This window comes from Mandrillus leucophaeus, unplaced genomic scaffold (assembly GCF_000951045.1).
Source record: "Mandrillus leucophaeus isolate KB7577 unplaced genomic scaffold, Mleu.le_1.0 Scaffold4, whole genome shotgun sequence".
NCBI lineage: Eukaryota > Metazoa > Chordata > Mammalia > Primates > Cercopithecidae > Mandrillus > Mandrillus leucophaeus.
In genome coordinates, this window is record NW_012104253.1 from 1,796,697 (window position 1) to 1,815,838 (window position 19,142).

Genomic DNA, 19,142 nt, shown 5'->3' on the forward strand with positions numbered 1-19,142 from the left:
CCTCGTGTTTCCGGTGGTGAGGGTCGCTGCACGCGCCAGGCTGAGTTCCTCGTGTTTCCGGTGGTGAGGGTCGCTGTGTGTGCCAGGCTGAGTTCGTCATGTTTGGTGTGGTGAAGCCTGCTGCACGCGCTAGGCTGAGTCCCTCTGTTTTGTGTGGTGAAGGTTGCTGCTTGAGTTCCTCGTGTTTCATGTGGTGAGGGCGCTGTATGCACCAGGCTGAGTTCCTCGTGGTTTTTTTGGTGAGGGCGCTGCACACGCTAGGCTGAGTTCCTCGTGTTTTGTGTGGTGATGGTGCTGTACATGCCAGGCTGAGTTCCTCGTGTTTTGTGTGGTGATGGTGCTGTACATGCCAGGCTGAGTTGCTCCTGTTTCTTGTGTGAGGGTCACTGTATGAGCTAGGCTCAGTTCCTCATGTTTCGTGTGAGTGGGCCTGCCTGGTCGAGGGGACCAGGCAGAATAGAGAGACCCATGGCCATGTCCTGACTAAGGTCAGCCAAGAGAAAGGAAAAATAGACCCAAAGTCAGGCAAGCAAGTTTTCATTAACCTGCCAGCTGCCCCCTTAACAGACAGAGGAAGTAGCCCCAAGCTTACAGAATGAGGGATGTATATTGGGGAGGGGAGTTTGAGGGAGTTCTTTGGTATGGCCGCATCCCAGGGTTGGTTTGTTCTTATTTTTTTTATTTTTGTTTTTGAGACAGGTTCTTGCTCTGTCGCCCAGGCTGGAGTGCAGTGGCACCATCTCAGCTCACTGCAAGCTCCGCCTCCCGGGTTCACACCATTCTCCTGCCTCAGCCTCCCGAGTAGCTGAGACTATAGGCGCCCGCCACCACGCCTGGCTAATTTTTTGTGTTTTTTGTAGAGACGGAGTTTCACCATGTTGGCCAGGATGGTCTCCATCTCCTGACCTCGTGATCCACCCACCTCGACCTTCCAAAGTGCTGGGATTACAGGCATGAGCCACCACGCCCAGCCATCTCAGGGTTGTTTGCTGGTTAATTTTGCCACATATTACCTTGTGATGTTTATGGTAGCAACTAGATGAAGAGCAGGAACTTACAGGAGGGTGTAGGTAAAGTTTGTTTATACTTCCCACGGTCTTCTGCTGTGTGGTCTGGATGGTTTGTAATCGGGGTTTGCTTATTGTAGCAAGGTCTGATGAGTGAAGTCTGCTGGCTCTGCAGCGGCGCCTAGATAAGAGCTTAGAAATGTAAAGAGGCTTGGTGGAAGGGTGGGTGGCACAGAGAAGGGTTGCAGAGCATTAGAGGGAGGAGTGGGCAGCACCAAGAAGCTTTTTTGGGGCAGTTTGTCCCTAACTTCCCAGCCCTTTAATAGGTAATAGAAGAGGGGCGCTGTTGTCGTCTGGTTGCTTCTTGCTGGGAAGGGGCAACAGTTTTTAGGGGCAGACTGGACAGTAGGGACTGCCGTTCTTGAATCTGTTGGTATTCCTGGAGCAGCATCATATCTTGTATTGTCCTGTGGGTGAAGACTCTGATACAGTCCAGTAAAAACTGAGTGAGAAGGTGTAGGAGACAAGGGCTGAATGCTAGAAAAAGAAGAATGGTTATGGCTAGGCCTAGAGGGGCATTAGCCATGGAAACCAGGTACTAAAGGACCAGGAGGACCACGCTGGCCATCAGGGGACATTTTCTTTAATTTTTTGTGCTCAGTCCTTTAGTCTTTTTACAGAATCTTGTACTAAGCTAGATTGGTCACGATAAAAGCAACACTGTTCATCTAGAAAGAGGCGGAGTCCTCCCTTTTTGGCTGTGAGTAGGTCTACGTCTCTGTGATTTTGAAGAACCACTGCTGCTAAAGAATCTATTTGTGATTGGAGAGTTGTAATGGATTTGGCTGTCTCTTCCAAGCTATCTGTGAGGTCCTTGGAGAGGGGTTGGTAATAGGAAACAGGTGGTTAGTCCTGCAGTCTCAGTTCCAACTTCTGTAGTTACTTAGGTATGAGTTGTATCGCACGGCAGTGTCGGATAGGGGTATTGGGGTACTGGGATTGGTAGGGGTTGGTCTCCTAGGGCAAAGTTGATTTTTGGACAGAGGAAAACCAGGGTGCAGGTGCCCATCCAGTTAGAGGGGAGGCAAATATAAGTTGAGGCACCACCTAGGAAAAGTATGCCTTGGCTTGGTAGGCAGAACTGGTTGTGTATGCTAAAAAGATGTACTATTATTCTCATGCGTCCATACTCCGAGGGTCCCGGCTGGAGCTGCTGCTGTAAGTGGTTGTAAAGGGTGTTTGCTTTAGGCTGGGGGCTTTGAGGTCTTTTTCCCCAGTGTAACAGGAAGCGTTTTGTGTCCACTAAGATCCATGTGGGAGTGTTGCTGAATGTTGGGATAAGGACACAGTCGTGGGTGGCGGGTGCAGGGATGGTGCATGGAGAGGGGAGCCAAGGGAAGAGGGATAAACAGGGGAGGTGTCGGCCCTTTCAGTACTCTGAGTTTTTGTTAAGGAGGTGGGAGGTGTCAAGGGCTGAGGGGCTAGAGAAACGAAGCCTGTCTTTATTGTTGGTGGCTTTGAGAGTAGTATGTTTGGTGGAGGGCTTGAGTTGTGCGGTATAAATTGCACAGTTTGGAATTTAGGTGGCTGAGGGGAATGCCTGAGGGTAGATGTCATTGGCGCACAGTGGTGCTAGGTAGGATAAGATTGTGTGGGTTGTTATGGCTCCTAATATGCGTTTATCACAGCTGCGGTAGGGGATAGGTTGTGTAAGTAGGGATGTCAGGTTGTCACAGCTAGACCGAACTCGCTGGCTAACTGGGGGGAGATTTTTGTTAATGCCTGTATGTCGAGTTTGAGGGGGGGCTGTTAATGAGGATTTCAGAATGGTAGGTTACTTGGATGGAAGTCCAGTTGTAGGCTGAGGCAGGGATTGCATTGTATGTTGTGGAGAGGAGGGATACGCAGAGCCAGCAGTCTCTTGCCAGAGAGGAATTGGAGTTTTTTAGTAAGGAGTGTGTGAGATTAAGTGTTCTGTATAGGTGTTCAGGGGTTGTAGGTATTGGTTGGGCTGAAAGAAGGGCTGGGGTATTGATTATGAGATGGGTTAGAAAGGCAGAGAGTGAGCAGAAAAGTAAATAGTTCGGTTTCACCCAGAGTGAAGCCATAGAGCGAGCCTTGGAAGAAAAGGTTGGTTTTGCACTTGAAAAAGGCCTCCAGGGTGGTGTTCCGTGGGTGGAACCAGGAAATATCTTGCGAGAGCGTGAAGGAAGAGAGTGAAGCAGCAGGACAGACAAAGGCAGGGCATCTAGGGAGGATGTGGCAATGTTTATTAGTGACTGTGATTCCTGCTATAAGGGTAACCATTAAGCAGAAGGCTAAAGTGAGGGAGACTTTTTGGCTGGTATTCCAATTGGAAGGAGTTACACTATATAATCCCACTGCAAACAACAGGGTAAGTAGTATAATGCCTGCAATTAGGGTGTAATAGAGTGTCTCCATTAAAGGAAGCTAGTTGTAATAGTAGTTTAAACCTGTTTGAGATAGATGGATATACTGATGTGAAGTTTCTTCTGGGATGGATGTGAGGTGGAGTCGGGTTGGCCCAAGGAGTGTGCTGGAATACCAGTTATAAGTTGGTGAGGTGCTGGTTGGTGAATCGGAGGTGGGAGCTCTCTTTAACCTGGAAAGGTGATACCAGGGGGTATGTCTTGAGAGTTTGGCTGTAGTAGGGGTTGTGTCACACGTGTCCTTGTGAAGAGACCACCAAACAGGCTTTGTGTGAGTAACAAGGCTGTTTATTTCACCTGGGTGCAGGCGGCTGAGTCCGAAAAGAGAGTCAGTGAAGGGAGATGGGGTGGGGCCGTTATAGGATTTGGGTAGGTAGTGGAAAATTACAGTCAAAAGGGATTGTTCTCCGGTGGGTGGGGGCGGGGGTCACAAGGGGTGGGGGAGCTTCTGAGCCAGGAGAAGGAATTTCACAAGGTAATGTCATCAGTTAAGGCAGGGACTGGGCATTTTCACTTCTTTTGTGATTCTTCGCTTGCTTCACGCCATCTGGATGTATACGTGCAGGCTTGGGCTCAGAGGCCTGACATTCCTGTCTTCTTATATTAATAAGAAAAATAACATAAAATAGTATTGAAGTGTTGGGGCAGTGAAAATTTTTGGGGGTTGGTATGGAGAGATAATGGGCGATGTTTCTCAGAGCTGCTTCGAGTGGGATTAGGGGCAGCGTGGGAACCTAGAGTGGGAGAGAGATTAAGCTGAAGGAAGATTTTGTGGTCAGGGGTGATACTGTGGGGTTCTTAGAAGGAGCATTTGTCATATAGAATGATTGGTGATGGCCTGGATGCTGTTTTGTATGAATTGAGAACTAAACGGAAGACACAAGGTCCGAATAAGAGAAGGAGAAAAACAGATATTAAAGGATTAAGAATTGGGAGGACCCAGGATGTCCAATTAGAGAGTGCCCAAGGGGGTTCGGCGTAATTACTTGCTTGGTTGGTGGGTTTTTGGGCTCTGTCCTTGACAGAGTCCTCCTTTTTAAGTTGGAGGCGGAGCTTGGTGAGGTGTGTTTTTAAAAGACCATTAGTCCATTCTACCTTTGCTGAAGATTGAGGACGGTAAGGGGTATGAAGGTTCCACTGAATACCAAGAGCCTGAGAAACTGGTTAGGTGAGTTGATTAATAAAGGCTGGTCCATTATTGAACTGTATAGAGGTGGGAAGACCAAACCGAGGAATTATGTCTTACAGAAGGGAAGACACAAAAAAGGTGGTGGCCTTTTTTGACCTTGTGGGAAAGGCCTCTACCCATCCAGTGAAAGTGTCTATCTAGACCAAGGGGTATTTTAGTTTCCTGACTCAGGGCATGTGAGTAAAGTCAGTTTGCCAGTCCTGGGCAGGGGCAAATCCCCGAGCTTAATGTGTAAGGAAGGGAGGGGGCCTGAACAATCCCTGAGGAGTAGTAGAATAGCAGATGGAACAACTGAGAAGTGATTTCCTTGAGGATAGATTTCCACGATGGAAAGGAAATGAGAGGTTTTAAGAGGCAGACTAGCGGCTTGTCACCTACATGGAAGGGGTTATGAAATGACGACAGAATAGAATGGGCCTGTGAGGCTGGAAGGAGATATGTTCCTTGGTCCAAGAACCATTTGCCTTGTGTGGGAAGAGATTGATAGGTGGAAGTTTCCAGTGGGGGGGTAGGTGGTAGTGACCGATGAGGAGGAGAAAAACTGCCACGAGGGATAGAAGTTGGAATGCTAGCTGCTTTTTTAGCTACCTTATCAGCATAACCATTACCCTGAGCGATGGGATCTGATGCCTTTTGATGGCCCTTGCAGTAAATGACTCCAGCTGCCTTTGGAAGTAAAGCGGCCTTGAAAAGAGTTTTTATTAAAGAGGCATTAACGATGGAGGACCCTTGCGTAGTGAGGAAACCTCTTTCAGCCCATATAACAGCATGGTGGTACAGGATATGGAAGGCATATTTAGAGTCAGTATAAATATTGATGCGTAATTCCTTTGCAAGAGTGAGGCCTCGAGTTAAGCCAGTGAGTTCAGCTTGCTGAGAGGCAGTGGAGCGGGGCAGAGCAGTAGCCTTAGTGATAGATGTGGAAGATACTATAGCATAGCCTGCCTTTGCTGGTGAGTGGCGATTAGGCCTGGTGGAGCTGCCATCGGTAAACCAAGTGTGATCAGAGTAAGGAACAGGAAAGAAGGAAATATGGGGAAATGGAGTGAATGTCAGGTGGATCAGAGAGATACAGTCATGGGGGTCAGGTGTGGTATCTGGAATAATGTGGGAGCCCAGATTGAAGTCTGGACCAGGAACAATGGTAACTGTGGGAGACTCAACAAAGAGTGAGTACAGCTGAAGGAGCCGGGGAGCAGAAAGTATATGCATCAGGTGTGAGGAAAATAGATTTTGGAAGTTATGAGAATTGTAGAGAGTGAGTTGAGCGTAGTTTGTGATTTTGAGGGCCTCTAAAAGTATTAGGGCAGCAGCAGCTGCTGCATGGAGACATGAGGGCCAGCCTAAAACAGTAAGGTCAAGTTGTTTGGACAAAAAGGCCACAGGACGTGGTCCCGGCTCTTGTGTAAGAATTTCAGCCGCACAGCCCTGCACTTTGGCTCTGTGTAATGAAAAAGGGTTGGGATGAGTTAGGGAGAGCTAGTAGGGGAGCAGCTTCCAGGGCTGTTTTTAAGGAATGGAAAGAGGAGTGGGGAAAGGATTTAAGATCTATGGGGTCAGCTAGGTTTTCTTTTGTGTTTATACAGTGGCTTTGTTAGGACGGCAAAACCAGGTATTTAAAGGTGAAAGTATTTAACCATGCCCAGGAAGGAAAGGAGTTGTTTTGTAGAAGGGGTTGGGGTTTGGGAGATTAGCCAGACATGATCAGCAGGGAGAGCATGTATGTTTTCATGAAGAATTATGCCAAGATAGGTAACGGATGAGGAAGAAATTTGGGCTTGACCAAAGTAATGGGGGCTGTCCGTGAAACCTTGCAGCAGTACAGCCCAGGTAATTTCCTGAGCCTGATGGGTGTCAGGGTCAGTCCAAGTGAAAGCAAAGAGAAGCTGGGAAGAAGGGTGCAAAAGAATAGTAAAGAAAGCATGTTTGAGACCCAGAACAGAATACTGGGTTGTGGAGGGAGGTATTAAGGATAGGAGAGTACATGGGTTTGGCACCACGGGGTGAACAGGCAAGGCAATTTGATTGATAAGGTGCAGATCCTGAACTAACCTGTAAGACTTGTCCGGTTTTTGGACAGGTAAAATGGGGGAATTGTAAGAAGAGTGTATAGGCTTTAAAAGGCCATGCTGTAGCAGGCAAGTGATAACAGGCTTTAATCCTTTTAAAGCATGCTGTGGGATGGGATACTGGCGTTGAGCAGGGTAAGGGTGATTAGGTTTTAATGGGATGATAAGGGATGTGTGATCGGCTGCCAGGGAGGAAGTAGAGGTGTCCCATACTTGTGGATTAAGGTGGGGAGATACAGGGGAAGATGTGAAGGAGGCGTTGAACTGGGGAAAAGGGTGGCAATGAGGTGTGGCTGTAGCCTCGGAATAGTCAGGGAAGCAGATAATTTAGTTAAAATGTCTCGACCTAATAAGGGAGATGGGCAGATGAGGATAACCAAAAGGGAGTGCATAAAAGAATATTGTCTAAGTTGGCATCAGAGTTGGGGAGTTTTTTTTTTGTTTTTTGTTTTTTGTTTTTTTTGGAGACAAGGCCTCCCCCTTTCGCCCAGGCTGGAGTGCAATGGCACAATCTCGACTCACTGCAACCGCTGCCTCCCAGGTTCAAATGATTCTCCTGCCTCAGCCTCCCAAGTAGCTGGGATTACAGGCGCTCGCCACCACACCCTGCTAATTTTTGTATTTTTAGTAGAGATGGGGTTTCACCATGTTGGCCAGGCTAGTCTCGAGCTCCTGACCACGTGATCCGCCCACCGCAGCCTCCCAGAGTGCTGAGATTACAGGCGTGAGCCACTGCACCCGGCCCGAGTTAGGGAGTTTTAAAAGGTTTAGAAGCCTGGCTGTCAATACCCACAACAGTTATGGAGGCAAGGGAAACAGGCCCTTGAAAAGAAGGTAATGTGGAATGGATAGCCTCTATATTGATTAAGAAAGGAACGGACTTACTCTCCACTGTAAGAGTTACCCAAAGCATCTGTGATGGTGCAGGAGGCTTCTGAGGTGATCAGGCAGATTAGTCTTCAGCCACTAAAGCCGAGAAGATCTAGGAAGGAGTCAGTCAGAAAGCCTTGGGCCAGAGTTCCAGGGACTCTGGGAGTGGCTGCTGGGCGAGTTGGACAGTCTGATTTCCAGTGGGGTCCCGCACAGATGGGACATGGCTTAGGAGGAATTCTGGGCTGCGGACTGGGCCAGATTTCCAGCACTTGAAGTAAGATCCTGGGGGAAGCAGTCATGGAGGAACGCCTGGCCACTGCGGTTCGGGCATTTGGAAGTTCTTGTGTCCTGGAGATGTGGCTGAGGTTTGTCTCACAGTGGAGGCAAGGAATTACAGTTCAGAAATACGTTGCTACTTGGCTGCCTCTACTGTATTATTGTACACCTTGAAGGCAAGGTGTTGTGGGGTTTGGGGGCCGGAATCTAATTTTTGGAGCTTTTTCTAATGTCTGGAGCGGATTGGATAATAAAATGCATATTGAGAGTAAGATGGCCTTCTGGCCCCTCTGGGTCTAGGGCGGTAAAGCTAAGGGTTGTTGCCAAACGGGCCATGAACTGGGTTTTTTTATATTTGATGAAAAAGAGTCTAAACGCTAACTGATTTGGGAGAGGTCGGATAAAGAAAGCGGAGCATTAACCTTGGCTACGTCTTCAGCTCCAGCCGCCTCTTTAAGAGGAAATTGTTGGGCAGGTGGAGGAGGCCTAGTCTCCCCACACAAAACTGTAAGCCGGACCATGTGTAAGGAGGGGAGGTGATAAAAGGATTATAGGGTGGGGGAGCAGAGGCTGAGGAAGAATTGGGACCTGGCTTGGCCTGGCGAGGAGCAGCCTGGGAAGGAGGGGAGAGGTCAGATGGGTCTGTAGAAAAGGAGGATTCAAAGGACTCAGAGCTTGGGGTGGAGACTAAATAGACAGTAGAGAAAGAAGAAAGATTTGGGACAAGTCGCACTGGGAGCAGAGACTAGGGAGGGACCGATGTGTAAAAGAATGCCTGGACATCAAGTACCTCAGACCCATTTGCCCCTTTTTTTCAACAAAAATCATGCAGGTCTTGTAAAATCGAGAAATCAAAAGTGCCGTTTTCTGGCTATTTAGAACCATTATCGAGTTTGTATTGGGGCCAAGCGGTGTCGCAGAAAAAAATAAGACGCTTAGATTTTAGGTCAGGCAAGAGTTGAAGAGGTTTTAAGTTTTTGAGAACACAGGCCAAGGGAGAAGAAGGGGTAATGGAGGGTGGAAGGTTGCCCATAGTGAAAGAGGCAAGCCCAGAGAAAAGAGAGGGTAGAGACTCGGAGAGGGGGGGTGTGGTGAGCAGCCAAAGCAGGAGTCCCTGCAATGGACTTGCCACCAAGGGAATGTGGGTGAATGACCAAGGCAGGCGTCCCCGCAGTGATCAGACACCAATGGAGTGTGGGTGAATAATCAGGCAGGCGTCCCCACAGTGATTAAACACCAAGGGAAGACTGTCTTCCTGAGTCTGTGACCAGCGCCAGAGTTTTGGGTCCATGGATAAAATGTGTTTCCTTTGTCTCTACTAGAGAGGAAAAAGAACTGGAATTGGAAGAACAGGGAGACTGAAGGGTAGCAAGAGAGACTAGAGAAGAGAGTGAAAAGACCACTTACCCGATTTGAAATTCATGAGATGTTCCTTGGGCTGGTTGGTCTGAGGACCGGAGGTCATAGGTGAATCTCCTCATGGAGTGAGGGTGAGGACGGGGGACTGGTCTCCCGAAGGACGGGTCCTCCTGTCCCGGGTTTCAGCACCAAATGTCACGTGCATCCGTGTGAAGAGACCACCAAACGGGCCTTGTGTGAGCAACAAGACTGTTTATTTCACCTGGGTGCCGGCGGCTGAGTCCGAAAAGAGAGTCAGTGAAGGGAGATGGGGTGGGGTTGTTGTATAGGATTTGGGTAGGTAGTGGAACATTACAGTCAAAGGGGGTTGTTCTCCGGCAGGCAGGGGCGGGGGGAGGGGGGGTTGGTCACAAGGTGCTCAGTGGGGAGGTTTCTGAGCCAGGAGAAGGAATTTCCCAAGGTAATGTCATTAGTTAAGGCAGGAACTAGCCATTTTCACTTATTTTGTGATTCTTCAGTTGCTTCAGGCCATCTGGATGTATACGTGCAGGCTTGGGCTCAGAGGCCCGACAAGTAAGGATGACCTGGAAAGGTCCTTCCCATTTTGGTTTAAGGCTGGTTGGGTTAAGGGTTTTGTTTTTTGTTTTTTGTTTTGAGACAGAGTCCCCCTCTGTCGCCAGGCTGGAGCGCAGTGGCACAATCTCAACTCACTGCAACCTTCGCCTCCTGGGTTCAAGTGATTCTCCTGTCTCAGCCTCCCGAATAGCTGGGACTACAGGTGCGCACCACCATGCCCGGCTTATTTTTGTATTTTCAGTAGAGAAGGGGTTTCACCATGTTGGCCAAGATGGTCTCGATCTTTTGACCTTGTGATTCACTAGGCTGGAGTGGGATTACAGGCATGAGCCACTGTGCCTGGCCGGGTTAAGGGTTTTTAGAAAAACATGTTCTCCTGGTAGGAGGGTCTGGTCAGTGAGGCCTTTATGTGGTGTTGGGAGGGCCTGGTCAGCCTCTTTGCAGAGGAGATGGCAGATGAGGGAGAGTGTTGGGAGGTATTCTCCTAAGCGAGAATCAGAAGGAGGCCTGTTTTGTAAGAGGAAAGGGCGTCCATATGTTAATTGAAATGGGCTGAGCAAGGAGGGTGCCTTTGGGCTGGCTCTGATGTGGGCTAGAGCTATGGGTAGGAGGGAAGTCCAGGGCCTCTGGAGTTCTAGAGTGAGTTTGGTCAACTGTGTTTTAAGGATTCTATTTGCCCTTTCCACTTTTCCTGATGATTGGGGTCAATATGGGTTATGGAGGCGCCACTGGACACCGAGGGACTGGGAGAGCTGTTGAGTGATTTGGGAAATGAAGCCAGGGCCATTGTCTCGTTGAATGGAGCGAGGGAGACCAACCTAGGGATGACTTCTCATATAGGGATCTGGGAGACTACTGCAGCTTTTTCTGAAGAGGTAGGAAATGCCTCCACCCACCCAGAGAAGGTGTCTATAAGAGTGAGAAGGAATCTTGTTGTTTTGACAGGAGGCATCTGAGTGAAGTCTATTTGCCAGTCTTGCCCTGGGAGTGTTCCTCTTAGCTGGTGTGTAGGAATAGATGGGGAATGGGGGGCTCCTTGAGAGGAGGTGACAGAGCATATATGACAGTTTGAAGTTATGCTTTTTAGTGAGGTAAATAGGTAAGGGGAGTAGAAATATGGGTGGAGGAGGAGATAGAGGGGACGTGCACCAATATGGAAGGATTGGTAGAGAGATGTCAGGATCTTGTCGGTTTGTCCCTGGGGAAGGTCTGGCATCTGGTCCTTATCTATCCAGTCTCCCTGGAGGAAGGCTCCTTGTTGTAGTAATGAGGCTGTTTCAGGGCGGAAGTCTTGAGGTTGGACTGCACGGGGAATGAGGAGGAGGGAGGCAGAAGCGGAAGAAAGGGAGGCTTCTTTTGCTGCCTCATCGGGCTTTCTGTTGCCTCTTGAGATTTTATCTGTTCCTGTTTGATGTCCCCAACAGTGTATAACTCCTGCCTCAGTTGGGAGATGTACGGCCTGAAGGAGTTGGTAAATAAGGGGGCTGTTAGTGATAGGGGTCCCTTTGGCAGTAAGGAATCCCCTCTCTTGCCAGATGGCGGCACGGGAATGAAGAATGTGATATGCTTATTTGGAGTCTGTGTAAATGTTGACTCGTTTGCTTTTGGAAAGGGTTAGGGCTCTGGTGAGAGCTGTGAGTTCTGCTTTTTGAGAGGAGGTTCCTAGAGGTAGAGGCTTAGCTTCAATTACTCGGTCAAGGGAAACAACTGCATACCCAGCAATTTTGGAGGAGCCGGTGGGCCCGGAGGAGAAGCCATCTATAAATAGTTGGTCATCGGGGTTGGTGAGAGGCTTGGAGGAAATGTTAGGAAAGTGTGGCTGCAGGTGATCTAGGATGTCAGTGCAAGAATGAGTAGGAGGAGAAGATACAGGGAGGAAGGATGCTGGGTTAAGGGGAGAACTTTTGGCAAGACTGAATTTGGGATTTTTGATAAAGAGGGCATGGAGTAATCGAATCCGGGAAGGAGGAAGGGAGCCTAATGGGAGGAGAGGAGATCCTGTAGATTATGAGGACTGTAGACGGTGGTATTTTGACTGAATGTTAGTTTCCTGCTTTCTAGAGCTAAAGCAGCCGCTGCTGCTAGCGCTCTAAGACAGGTTGACCATCCTCTGGCTGTGTTGTCTAATTGTTTAGAGAGGTAGGCTACAGGGGCAAAGGAAGGAGGGTCTCCCTTCTGTTGCCCTAAGACACCGAGGGCTGTTCCTCGGCTCTCGGCAGTATAGAGAGTGAAAGGTTGGGGGACACCAGGTAGGGACAGAGCTGGAGCAGTGACAAGAGCAGTTTGAAGTTTGCAGAAGCTGGGGAATATGTTATGCGAGGGATTTAGAGGCTCATTGAGAGGGCCTTTGGCTGCTTCATACAGCGGGTGAGCTAGGAGGGCAAAGTTGGGAATCCGTATTCTTAAAAAGCTTGCTAGTTCTAGGAAGGAAAGGACTTTGCTTTTGGAGGAGGGTGCGGGCAGATTATCTATGAGTGCTGCTCGGGCGGGGGTCATAGCCTGGGCCCCAGGGGAAAGTTGAACTCGTAGGTAAGTTACTATGGAGGTGGAAAGTGGAGCTTTGAACAGGGAGACTCTATACCCTTTGGTGGAGAGAAAGTTTAAGAGAGTGACTGTGTGGGTTTGAGAGTCTTCTAGAGAGGGCTGCGAAGGAGAAGATTGTCCACGTATTGAAGGAGACGGCTTAGGGGAAAGGTTTAAGGAGGTGAGATCTCGAGCTGAAGCTTGTCCGAAGAAATGAGGGCTATCTCTGAAGCCTTGAGGGAGGACAGTCTAGGTGCGTTGTTGTGACTGGAGAGTGTCAGGGTCGGTCCGGGTGAAAGCAAAGAGGTTTTGGGAATCAGGGTGCAGGGGAATAGTAAAAAAGGCATCTTTTAGGTCAACAGCAGTGGTAGTGGGTGGTGTTGGAGGGAATGAGAGGGAGAAGTACATAGGGGTTAGGAACTATGGGGTGAATAGGAAGGACAGCCTGATTGATGGCTTGGAGGCCTTGGGAGAGTGGGTATGAACCGTCTGATTTTTTAACCGGAAGGGTGGGGGTGTTACATGAAGAATGTGTTGGCCTAAGAAGACCGCGTGAACAGAGCTTGTTTATAATGGGCTGTAAGCCTTTTTGGTGGGTTAGGGAGATGGGGTATTGGGGGATGTTGTGAAATTTAGAGAGGTCTTTTAACTGGATTTTGATGGGGTCATGGTGAGCAGCTAGAGAACAGGTGGTGGTGTCCCATCCTACTGGGTTTATGAGAGAGGTGGGAAGTGGGTACTGGGGAGAGAGGTCAGGGGCTGGACTAGTAGAGAGGAGTAAGAGGGACTCTGGTTGAGGGAGGCAGAAAAAGGTGATAGAAGCTTTGAATTTGGCCAAAATTTGAATTTGAATTTGAATTCTGAATTGAATTTGGTTTTGAATTTGGCCTAGGAGGGGGCAGGGCAATGAGGCATGGTAAGGAAAGAGTGTGAGAAAACAGTATCAAACAGAGAGCAAATAAGGGGTCTGATGGCACATGGATGCAGGATGCCATCGTCCCCCATGACTGAGACCTGAAAGGGATGAGTGGGTCCTGAAAATTCAGGCAAAGCCGAGTAGGTGGCCCTGCTATCAATTAAAAAAGAGATCAGCTTACCTGCTACTTGCTGAGTTACCCTGGGCTCTGATGCAGTGATGGCAGATGGGGCCGGGGGCCCTGGCCCGTAGCTGCAGGAATGCAAGCAGTTCTTCATATTTTGTCATGTTAAAGGGGTGGTGGCTCTGAGGAGCAGGCTTCTCTGTCCGTTTGCTGAGAGGACAGTCAGACTTCCAGTGGCCTGTCTGCTGGCTGACTGGGCAAGGGCTCTTTGGCACTCGAGGGTTAGGACATGCCCATGCCCAATGGCCTTCTTTGCTGCCCTTAAAACAAGGCCTGGAGGGTTGCTGCTATCGGGTCTTTTGTGCCCTTGGGTAATATGGCTGAGTTGACGTATAGCTGCTGCTAGAAGCTGGTATAGCTGCTGCTAGAAGCTGGTATTTAGCACGATTTCTTTGGGCTTTATCTAGTTTATTTTGCTCATCCCTGTTATTAAAGACTTTGAGAGCCAGGTTAAGGAGGTCTCGTTGTGGGGTCTGAGGGGCATCTTCAGCCTTTTTAAGTTTGCGCCAGATGTCGGGGGCAGTTTGGGAAATAAAATGGGTGTTAAGAACAATAGTTCACTACTTCTCAGGAGGCGGGATCGTCACGGGTATATTTTTGGAGTCTCTGTAAGGCAAGAAAGGAATTGGGCAGGGTTTTCGTTGGCCTTTTGGGAGCTTCCTTTGAGTTTTTCGAAATTTACAGCCTTATGGCCAGTTTTGTTAAGGCCTGCGATGAGGCAAGTAATCATATGCATACAGGAGGCCTGGCCGGATTCTGTGGGTTGATAATTCCAGGTAGGCTCTTCTCGGGAAACGGCAGCGCCCCCTACTGGCCTAGTAGAATCTTGCCGATGGAGGTCATCGGCACGGGCCTGGGCTGCAAGCCACGCTCTTTCCTTTTCTTCCGGAAGGAGGGTAGAAGACAAAATAATATAGAGATCATGCCAAGTAAGTTCATAAGACTGGGTGAGATATTTAAATTCTTTGATATAAGTGTTGGGATCGGAGAAGGACCCGAGACGTTTCTCAGTTTGGGAGAGATCGGAGAGGGAAAAGGGGATGTGGACGCAAACGATCCCTTCGGCCCCTGACACTTCCCAGAGAAGCAGCAAGGGAGCAGGCTGCTGGGCGTGGTGGGCTGGAGAACGAGTACGCGGTGGCGATGGGGAGGACTCAGAGTTGGAGGCGGGGTGGTTGGAGAGAGGGAGAGAGAGGTAGAGCCGGAGCGGAGGCGTACGGTGGGGGGTCATGCTGTTCTGGTGGAGGATTAGGATGTTGTCGAGGAGGGGAGAAATCAGCGGGATCAAAGAAGGGAGAAGTCGTCGGCTGGGGCTATTGAGATGAGGGGAGCAGGAGGCCAGTCGGGTTTGGAGCAGGCGAGGAGAATTTGGAAGGTACAGCAGGACTGGCGGAGGGAGGGACAACTACGGACGGTAGAGAAAGCCTGAACGTAAGGAATCTCAGACCACTTCCCACAGCGCTGGCAAAAGTTGTCTAAGTCCCTGAGCATGTTGGAATTGAAAGCGCCATTTTCAGGCCGTTGGGAGCCATGGTCTAATTTGTATTGAGGCCACGCGGCGTTACAGTAAAAGATAAGCCTTTTAGGGCAGATTTCTGAACAGAGGCCAAGAGTACTGAGATTGTGTAGGAGGCACCCAAGGGGGGTGGTTTTAGGAGGAATAGACTGAGAGGCTCCCATAGTGAATGGGAGTGAAGGGAGAGGGGTAGAGGAAGAAGAGACTGCCGGTGATGTCCCTTTCCCGTGGAACTTGTCCGGAATAGAGGAGGTAACCGCCATGTTAGGCGTCCCTGAAATGGAGGAACCAGAGGCCCGGAGGGTGGAGGAAGCCCTTGGCCCAGCCAAGGTCTTTCGGAAACGGAGAGATGGATGGTAAAGAGTTCCAGGGAATGGCAACAGTCTCTTTTTACTCACCCTGGCAGAGGCTTTGATGGTGGATGAAGTCACCAGCAATGGGAGAGTCTAGGAGATTCTCTGGGTCTTTGGCAGGTTCAGGGAAGGGAAGATTGGCCAGGAGAGGGGTGATAGGGGAGGGAGGCAGAGAGAGAGAAAGAGAGAGAGAGATTGATAGTGAGTGAGTCCTGGCCAGAGTCTATCCCCCTTTCCGGGTTTTGGCACCAGAAAGTAAGGTCAGCCAAGAGAAAGGAAAAATTGACCCAAAGTCAGGCAAGCAAGTTTTTATTAACCTGCTGCTGCCCCCTTAACAGTCAGAGGAAGTAGCCCCAAGCTTACAGAATGAGGGGTTTATATTGGGGAGGGGAGTTTGAGGGAATTCTTCGGTATGGATATCCCAGGATTGTTTGCTGGTTAATTTAGCCACATATCACCTTGTGATGTTTATGGTAGCGACTAGATGAAGAGCAGGAACTTACAGGAGGGTGTAGGTAAAGTTTGTTTATGCTTCCCACAACCTCCCCCTATGCGGTCCAGATGGTTTGTAATTGGGGTTTGCTTATCGAAGCAAGGTCTGATGAGTGAAGTCTGCTGGCTCTGAAGTGGCACCTAGATAAGAGCTTAGAAATATAAAGAGGCTTGGGGGAAGGGTAGACGGCACGGAGAAGGGTTGCAGAGCATTAGAGGGAGGGGTGGGCAGCACCAAGAGGCTTTTTTGGGGTAGTTTGTCCCTAACACTGACCACAATGCCCCTTGTGCCCTTCCAGTCTGCAGCCCCTCTTCCCTGGAGTAAATGAACTGGACCAAATCTCAAAAATCCACGATGTCATCGGCACACCTGCTCAGAAGACCCTCACCAAGTTCAAACAGTAAGTGTTGTGCTCTGAGGGTGGACGTGGACTCACTCCCCTGCCAGGACCTGTGGCAGGGCAAGCCCCTCCCTGAGCCTCCCTCAAACCCCTCACTCTCAGGGCTCCAAGTTCACTTGAGGGCCAGTGAGTGGCTGCTCAGACAGAGCCCATCACTTTAAGGGGTCTCAAAGGTGAGCTCTTCCTTGAGCATCACAGAAAGATTTGTCACAGGCTTTCTGAGGGCCGGGGAGTCAGGCTCTGTTGCCTGAGTAATTTAAACAGGACTTAGAAGCCTTTGGGTGGAAATGTTCCCCAAGCACAGACCATAGGTGGTGAGGGCTTTCTGCAGCCCTCCATGGCCCTGCTGGCGGGACCGACACCTGGAAGAGGTGTTCCCAGACTCTCAGGGGTCATTCTGATGAAGCTGAGGCTGGGGAGTCGGGACTCCCCAGGGAGGGCCTGTGGGCTGAAGGGGCGAGTAGCACCTAGCAGCCCCCAGATCCCAGGGAGGGAGAAGGTGGCAACAATTTTGGACTCTTCTTTTTTTTTTTTTTTTTTGAGACGGAGTCTCGCTCTGTCACCCAAGCTGGAGTGCAGTGGCCGGATCTCAGCTCACTGCAAGCTCCGCCTCCCGGGTTCACGCCATTCTCCTGCCTCAGCCTCCCGAGTAGCTGGGACTACAGGCGTCCGCCACCTCGCCCAGCTAGTTTTTTGTATTTTTTTAGTAGAGACGGGGTTTCACCATGTTAGCCAGGATGGTCTTGATCTCCTGACCTTGTGATCTGCCCGTCTCGGCCTCCCAAAGTGCTGGGATTACAGGCTTGAGCCACCGCGCTCGGCCTTCTTTTTTTGTTAAAGTTTACTTCATTCTTCTCATGCGGGAAGGTAATATTAATCTTTTATAGGAAAGGTAGTTTTCTTACATTTATAGCATAACAGATCCCCCCCTTTACCATAGACTATTTTAATAGATTTTTTTTAAGAGCAGTTTTAGGTTTCCATAGAGCCCTGTGCCCACGGGCACACAGCCTCCCCGGTGGTCAGCACCCCCTCGAGTGGTGTGTTAGTTATGGTCGGTGAATCACGAGTATCTCATTACTGCACAGGGCCCATCATTTACATCAGGGGTCCCTCTTGGTGCTGCACGTTCTGTGGGCTGGGACAGGTGTAGACTCTGCACCATGCAGGGCCCTTAGTCGTGACCGTGGACCGCCGGTGCACTCAGTGACAGCGTGACCGTTTATTATCATTGGGCTTTTAATACAGGTCGAGCGCTATGAATTTTGATTTTCCTTTTAAAAGGGGATCAGGAATACCTCTACTGACAACCAATTTGTCCCCACAATGCCTCTCCCTCCTGCGCGCACTGGTGGCCTATGACCCCGATGAGAGAATCGCCGCCCACCAGGCCCTGCAGCACCCCTACTTCCAAGAACAGAGGTAGGCGCTCTCCCGGGTTCTGTGGGGCAGATGCAGGACCTGGCACATGAGACCCATGGGCACACAGTGGGGCAAGGGACTGCCCTCTGGAGGGTCCCTGGTTCTTGGGAATCACGCTCTCCATCCTGAAGAGTGGTCAGGGCCTCTTGGGGCCCCCACCGTGCTGTGTTCTGACGTATCCTCCCCAAAATGAGGCTGTTAGCAGCTCCATGGCAGGAGAAAGAGGGGCTGGCTGCCCACGTTGTGGTTGATGCAGAGGCTACAGGTAGTAAGCCTTCTAGAAGAGCCTGGTGTGCAGCCCTTGTCAATGGTGTGAACAGGACGCATTCTGAGATGGTAGAGCACTTTGGATGTCACCTGGCACTGGAAGTACCTGCTGAATGTGAACTAAGACTTGTCTGCCCTGAGGTCATCTAATTCCGTACCTCTGGACACTCCTGTATGCGTCACTGTGGAGGTGACAGTTTGATCCCAAACCGTGAGTCCCTGGGTAGTCAGTGCCTCTGGTCCATGGAGCCAGCTCTGTTCCTGGCCCAGAGACTGCCAGGCTGAGACAGAAAAGAAAAAAAAAAAAGCCCCCTGATTACAGCTTATGCAGAAAAGAAGAGCTAGTGGCAACTCACACAGTAGACAAATTGGAGGCAAAGAAGCCAACAGGCCGTGTGCTCTGCGGGCTCTCGGTGGAGCTGCTCCGTTCTCTTCTCCTTCCCCGTAGGAAAACAGAGAAGCGGGCTCTGGGCAGCCACAGAAAAGCTTGCTTTCCGGAGCACCCTGTGGCACCGGAACCACTCAGTACCAGCTGCCAGATTTCAAAGGAGGGCAGAAAGCAGGTACTAAGCGAAATCGGAGCTGGAGACCACCCAGCTCAGCGGGGACTGGATGCCCTCAGGTGGCCTGTGTCTCTCTGAGGAGGACGCCACCTGTGGAGGCTGTGGCAGACCATGTTGTCAGTCGAGGCCTGAACAGCATGCGAATTGATGGCTGCATATGTTGGGATGTCAGGGACCCCAGTTCTATTTGCTCAAGCCCTTTCTGCCCCAGTAGCTAAGAATTAATGACGAATATCCCATGTGAGCAGGCCCAGAGAGGGGACCCTTGCATGAACTTTTGTGTCTGTCCTGATGACCACATGCGGGTGCTAGGTTCTATGCCAAAGCACTGTGGAGACATCGTCCCTCAGAACGGCCCTGGAGGGAGGCGCCGAGAAGATGCAATGCTGGTCCGAGTCACCCACCCAGCTGGTGACAGGCCTCAAGTCCTAGGCCCGAGTCACCGACCCAGCCGATGACAGGTCTCAAGTCCTAGGCAGGCCACGCTGTCTCTAGCCCCAGATGAGCACTTCGTCCCATCAGCGGAGGTTGTGCACATTTTGGGTTGAGAAATGCCAGCTTTGCTCCTCAGTGCCTTCACCTTCCCACCTACCATGTGGCATCCTAGCCCGGTGCAGCCCTGTGGCACCTGCTGGCAGGATTGCACCAGTCTCCTAGTTCTGGGCTGGCACCCCAACAGTGTGACAGTGTGCCCTTCCATCATTCA

General features: G+C 50.2%; 1 protein-coding gene across 3 annotated transcripts in view; it reads left to right on the forward strand.

Moving 5' to 3' along the window:
• Positions 1-19,142, forward strand: part of MOK (MOK protein kinase) — an 81,682-nt gene that overhangs the window by 60,303 nt on the left and 2,237 nt on the right. For all 3 annotated transcript variants that reach the window (XM_011991596.1, XM_011991597.1, XM_011991595.1), the window contains 3 exons: positions 16,083-16,184; positions 17,433-17,606; positions 18,322-18,436. In XM_011991596.1, the coding sequence (XP_011846986.1) occupies positions 16,083-16,184; positions 17,433-17,606; positions 18,322-18,436 (391 nt within the window). The remainder of the gene's footprint in view (positions 1-16,082; positions 16,185-17,432; positions 17,607-18,321; positions 18,437-19,142) is intronic.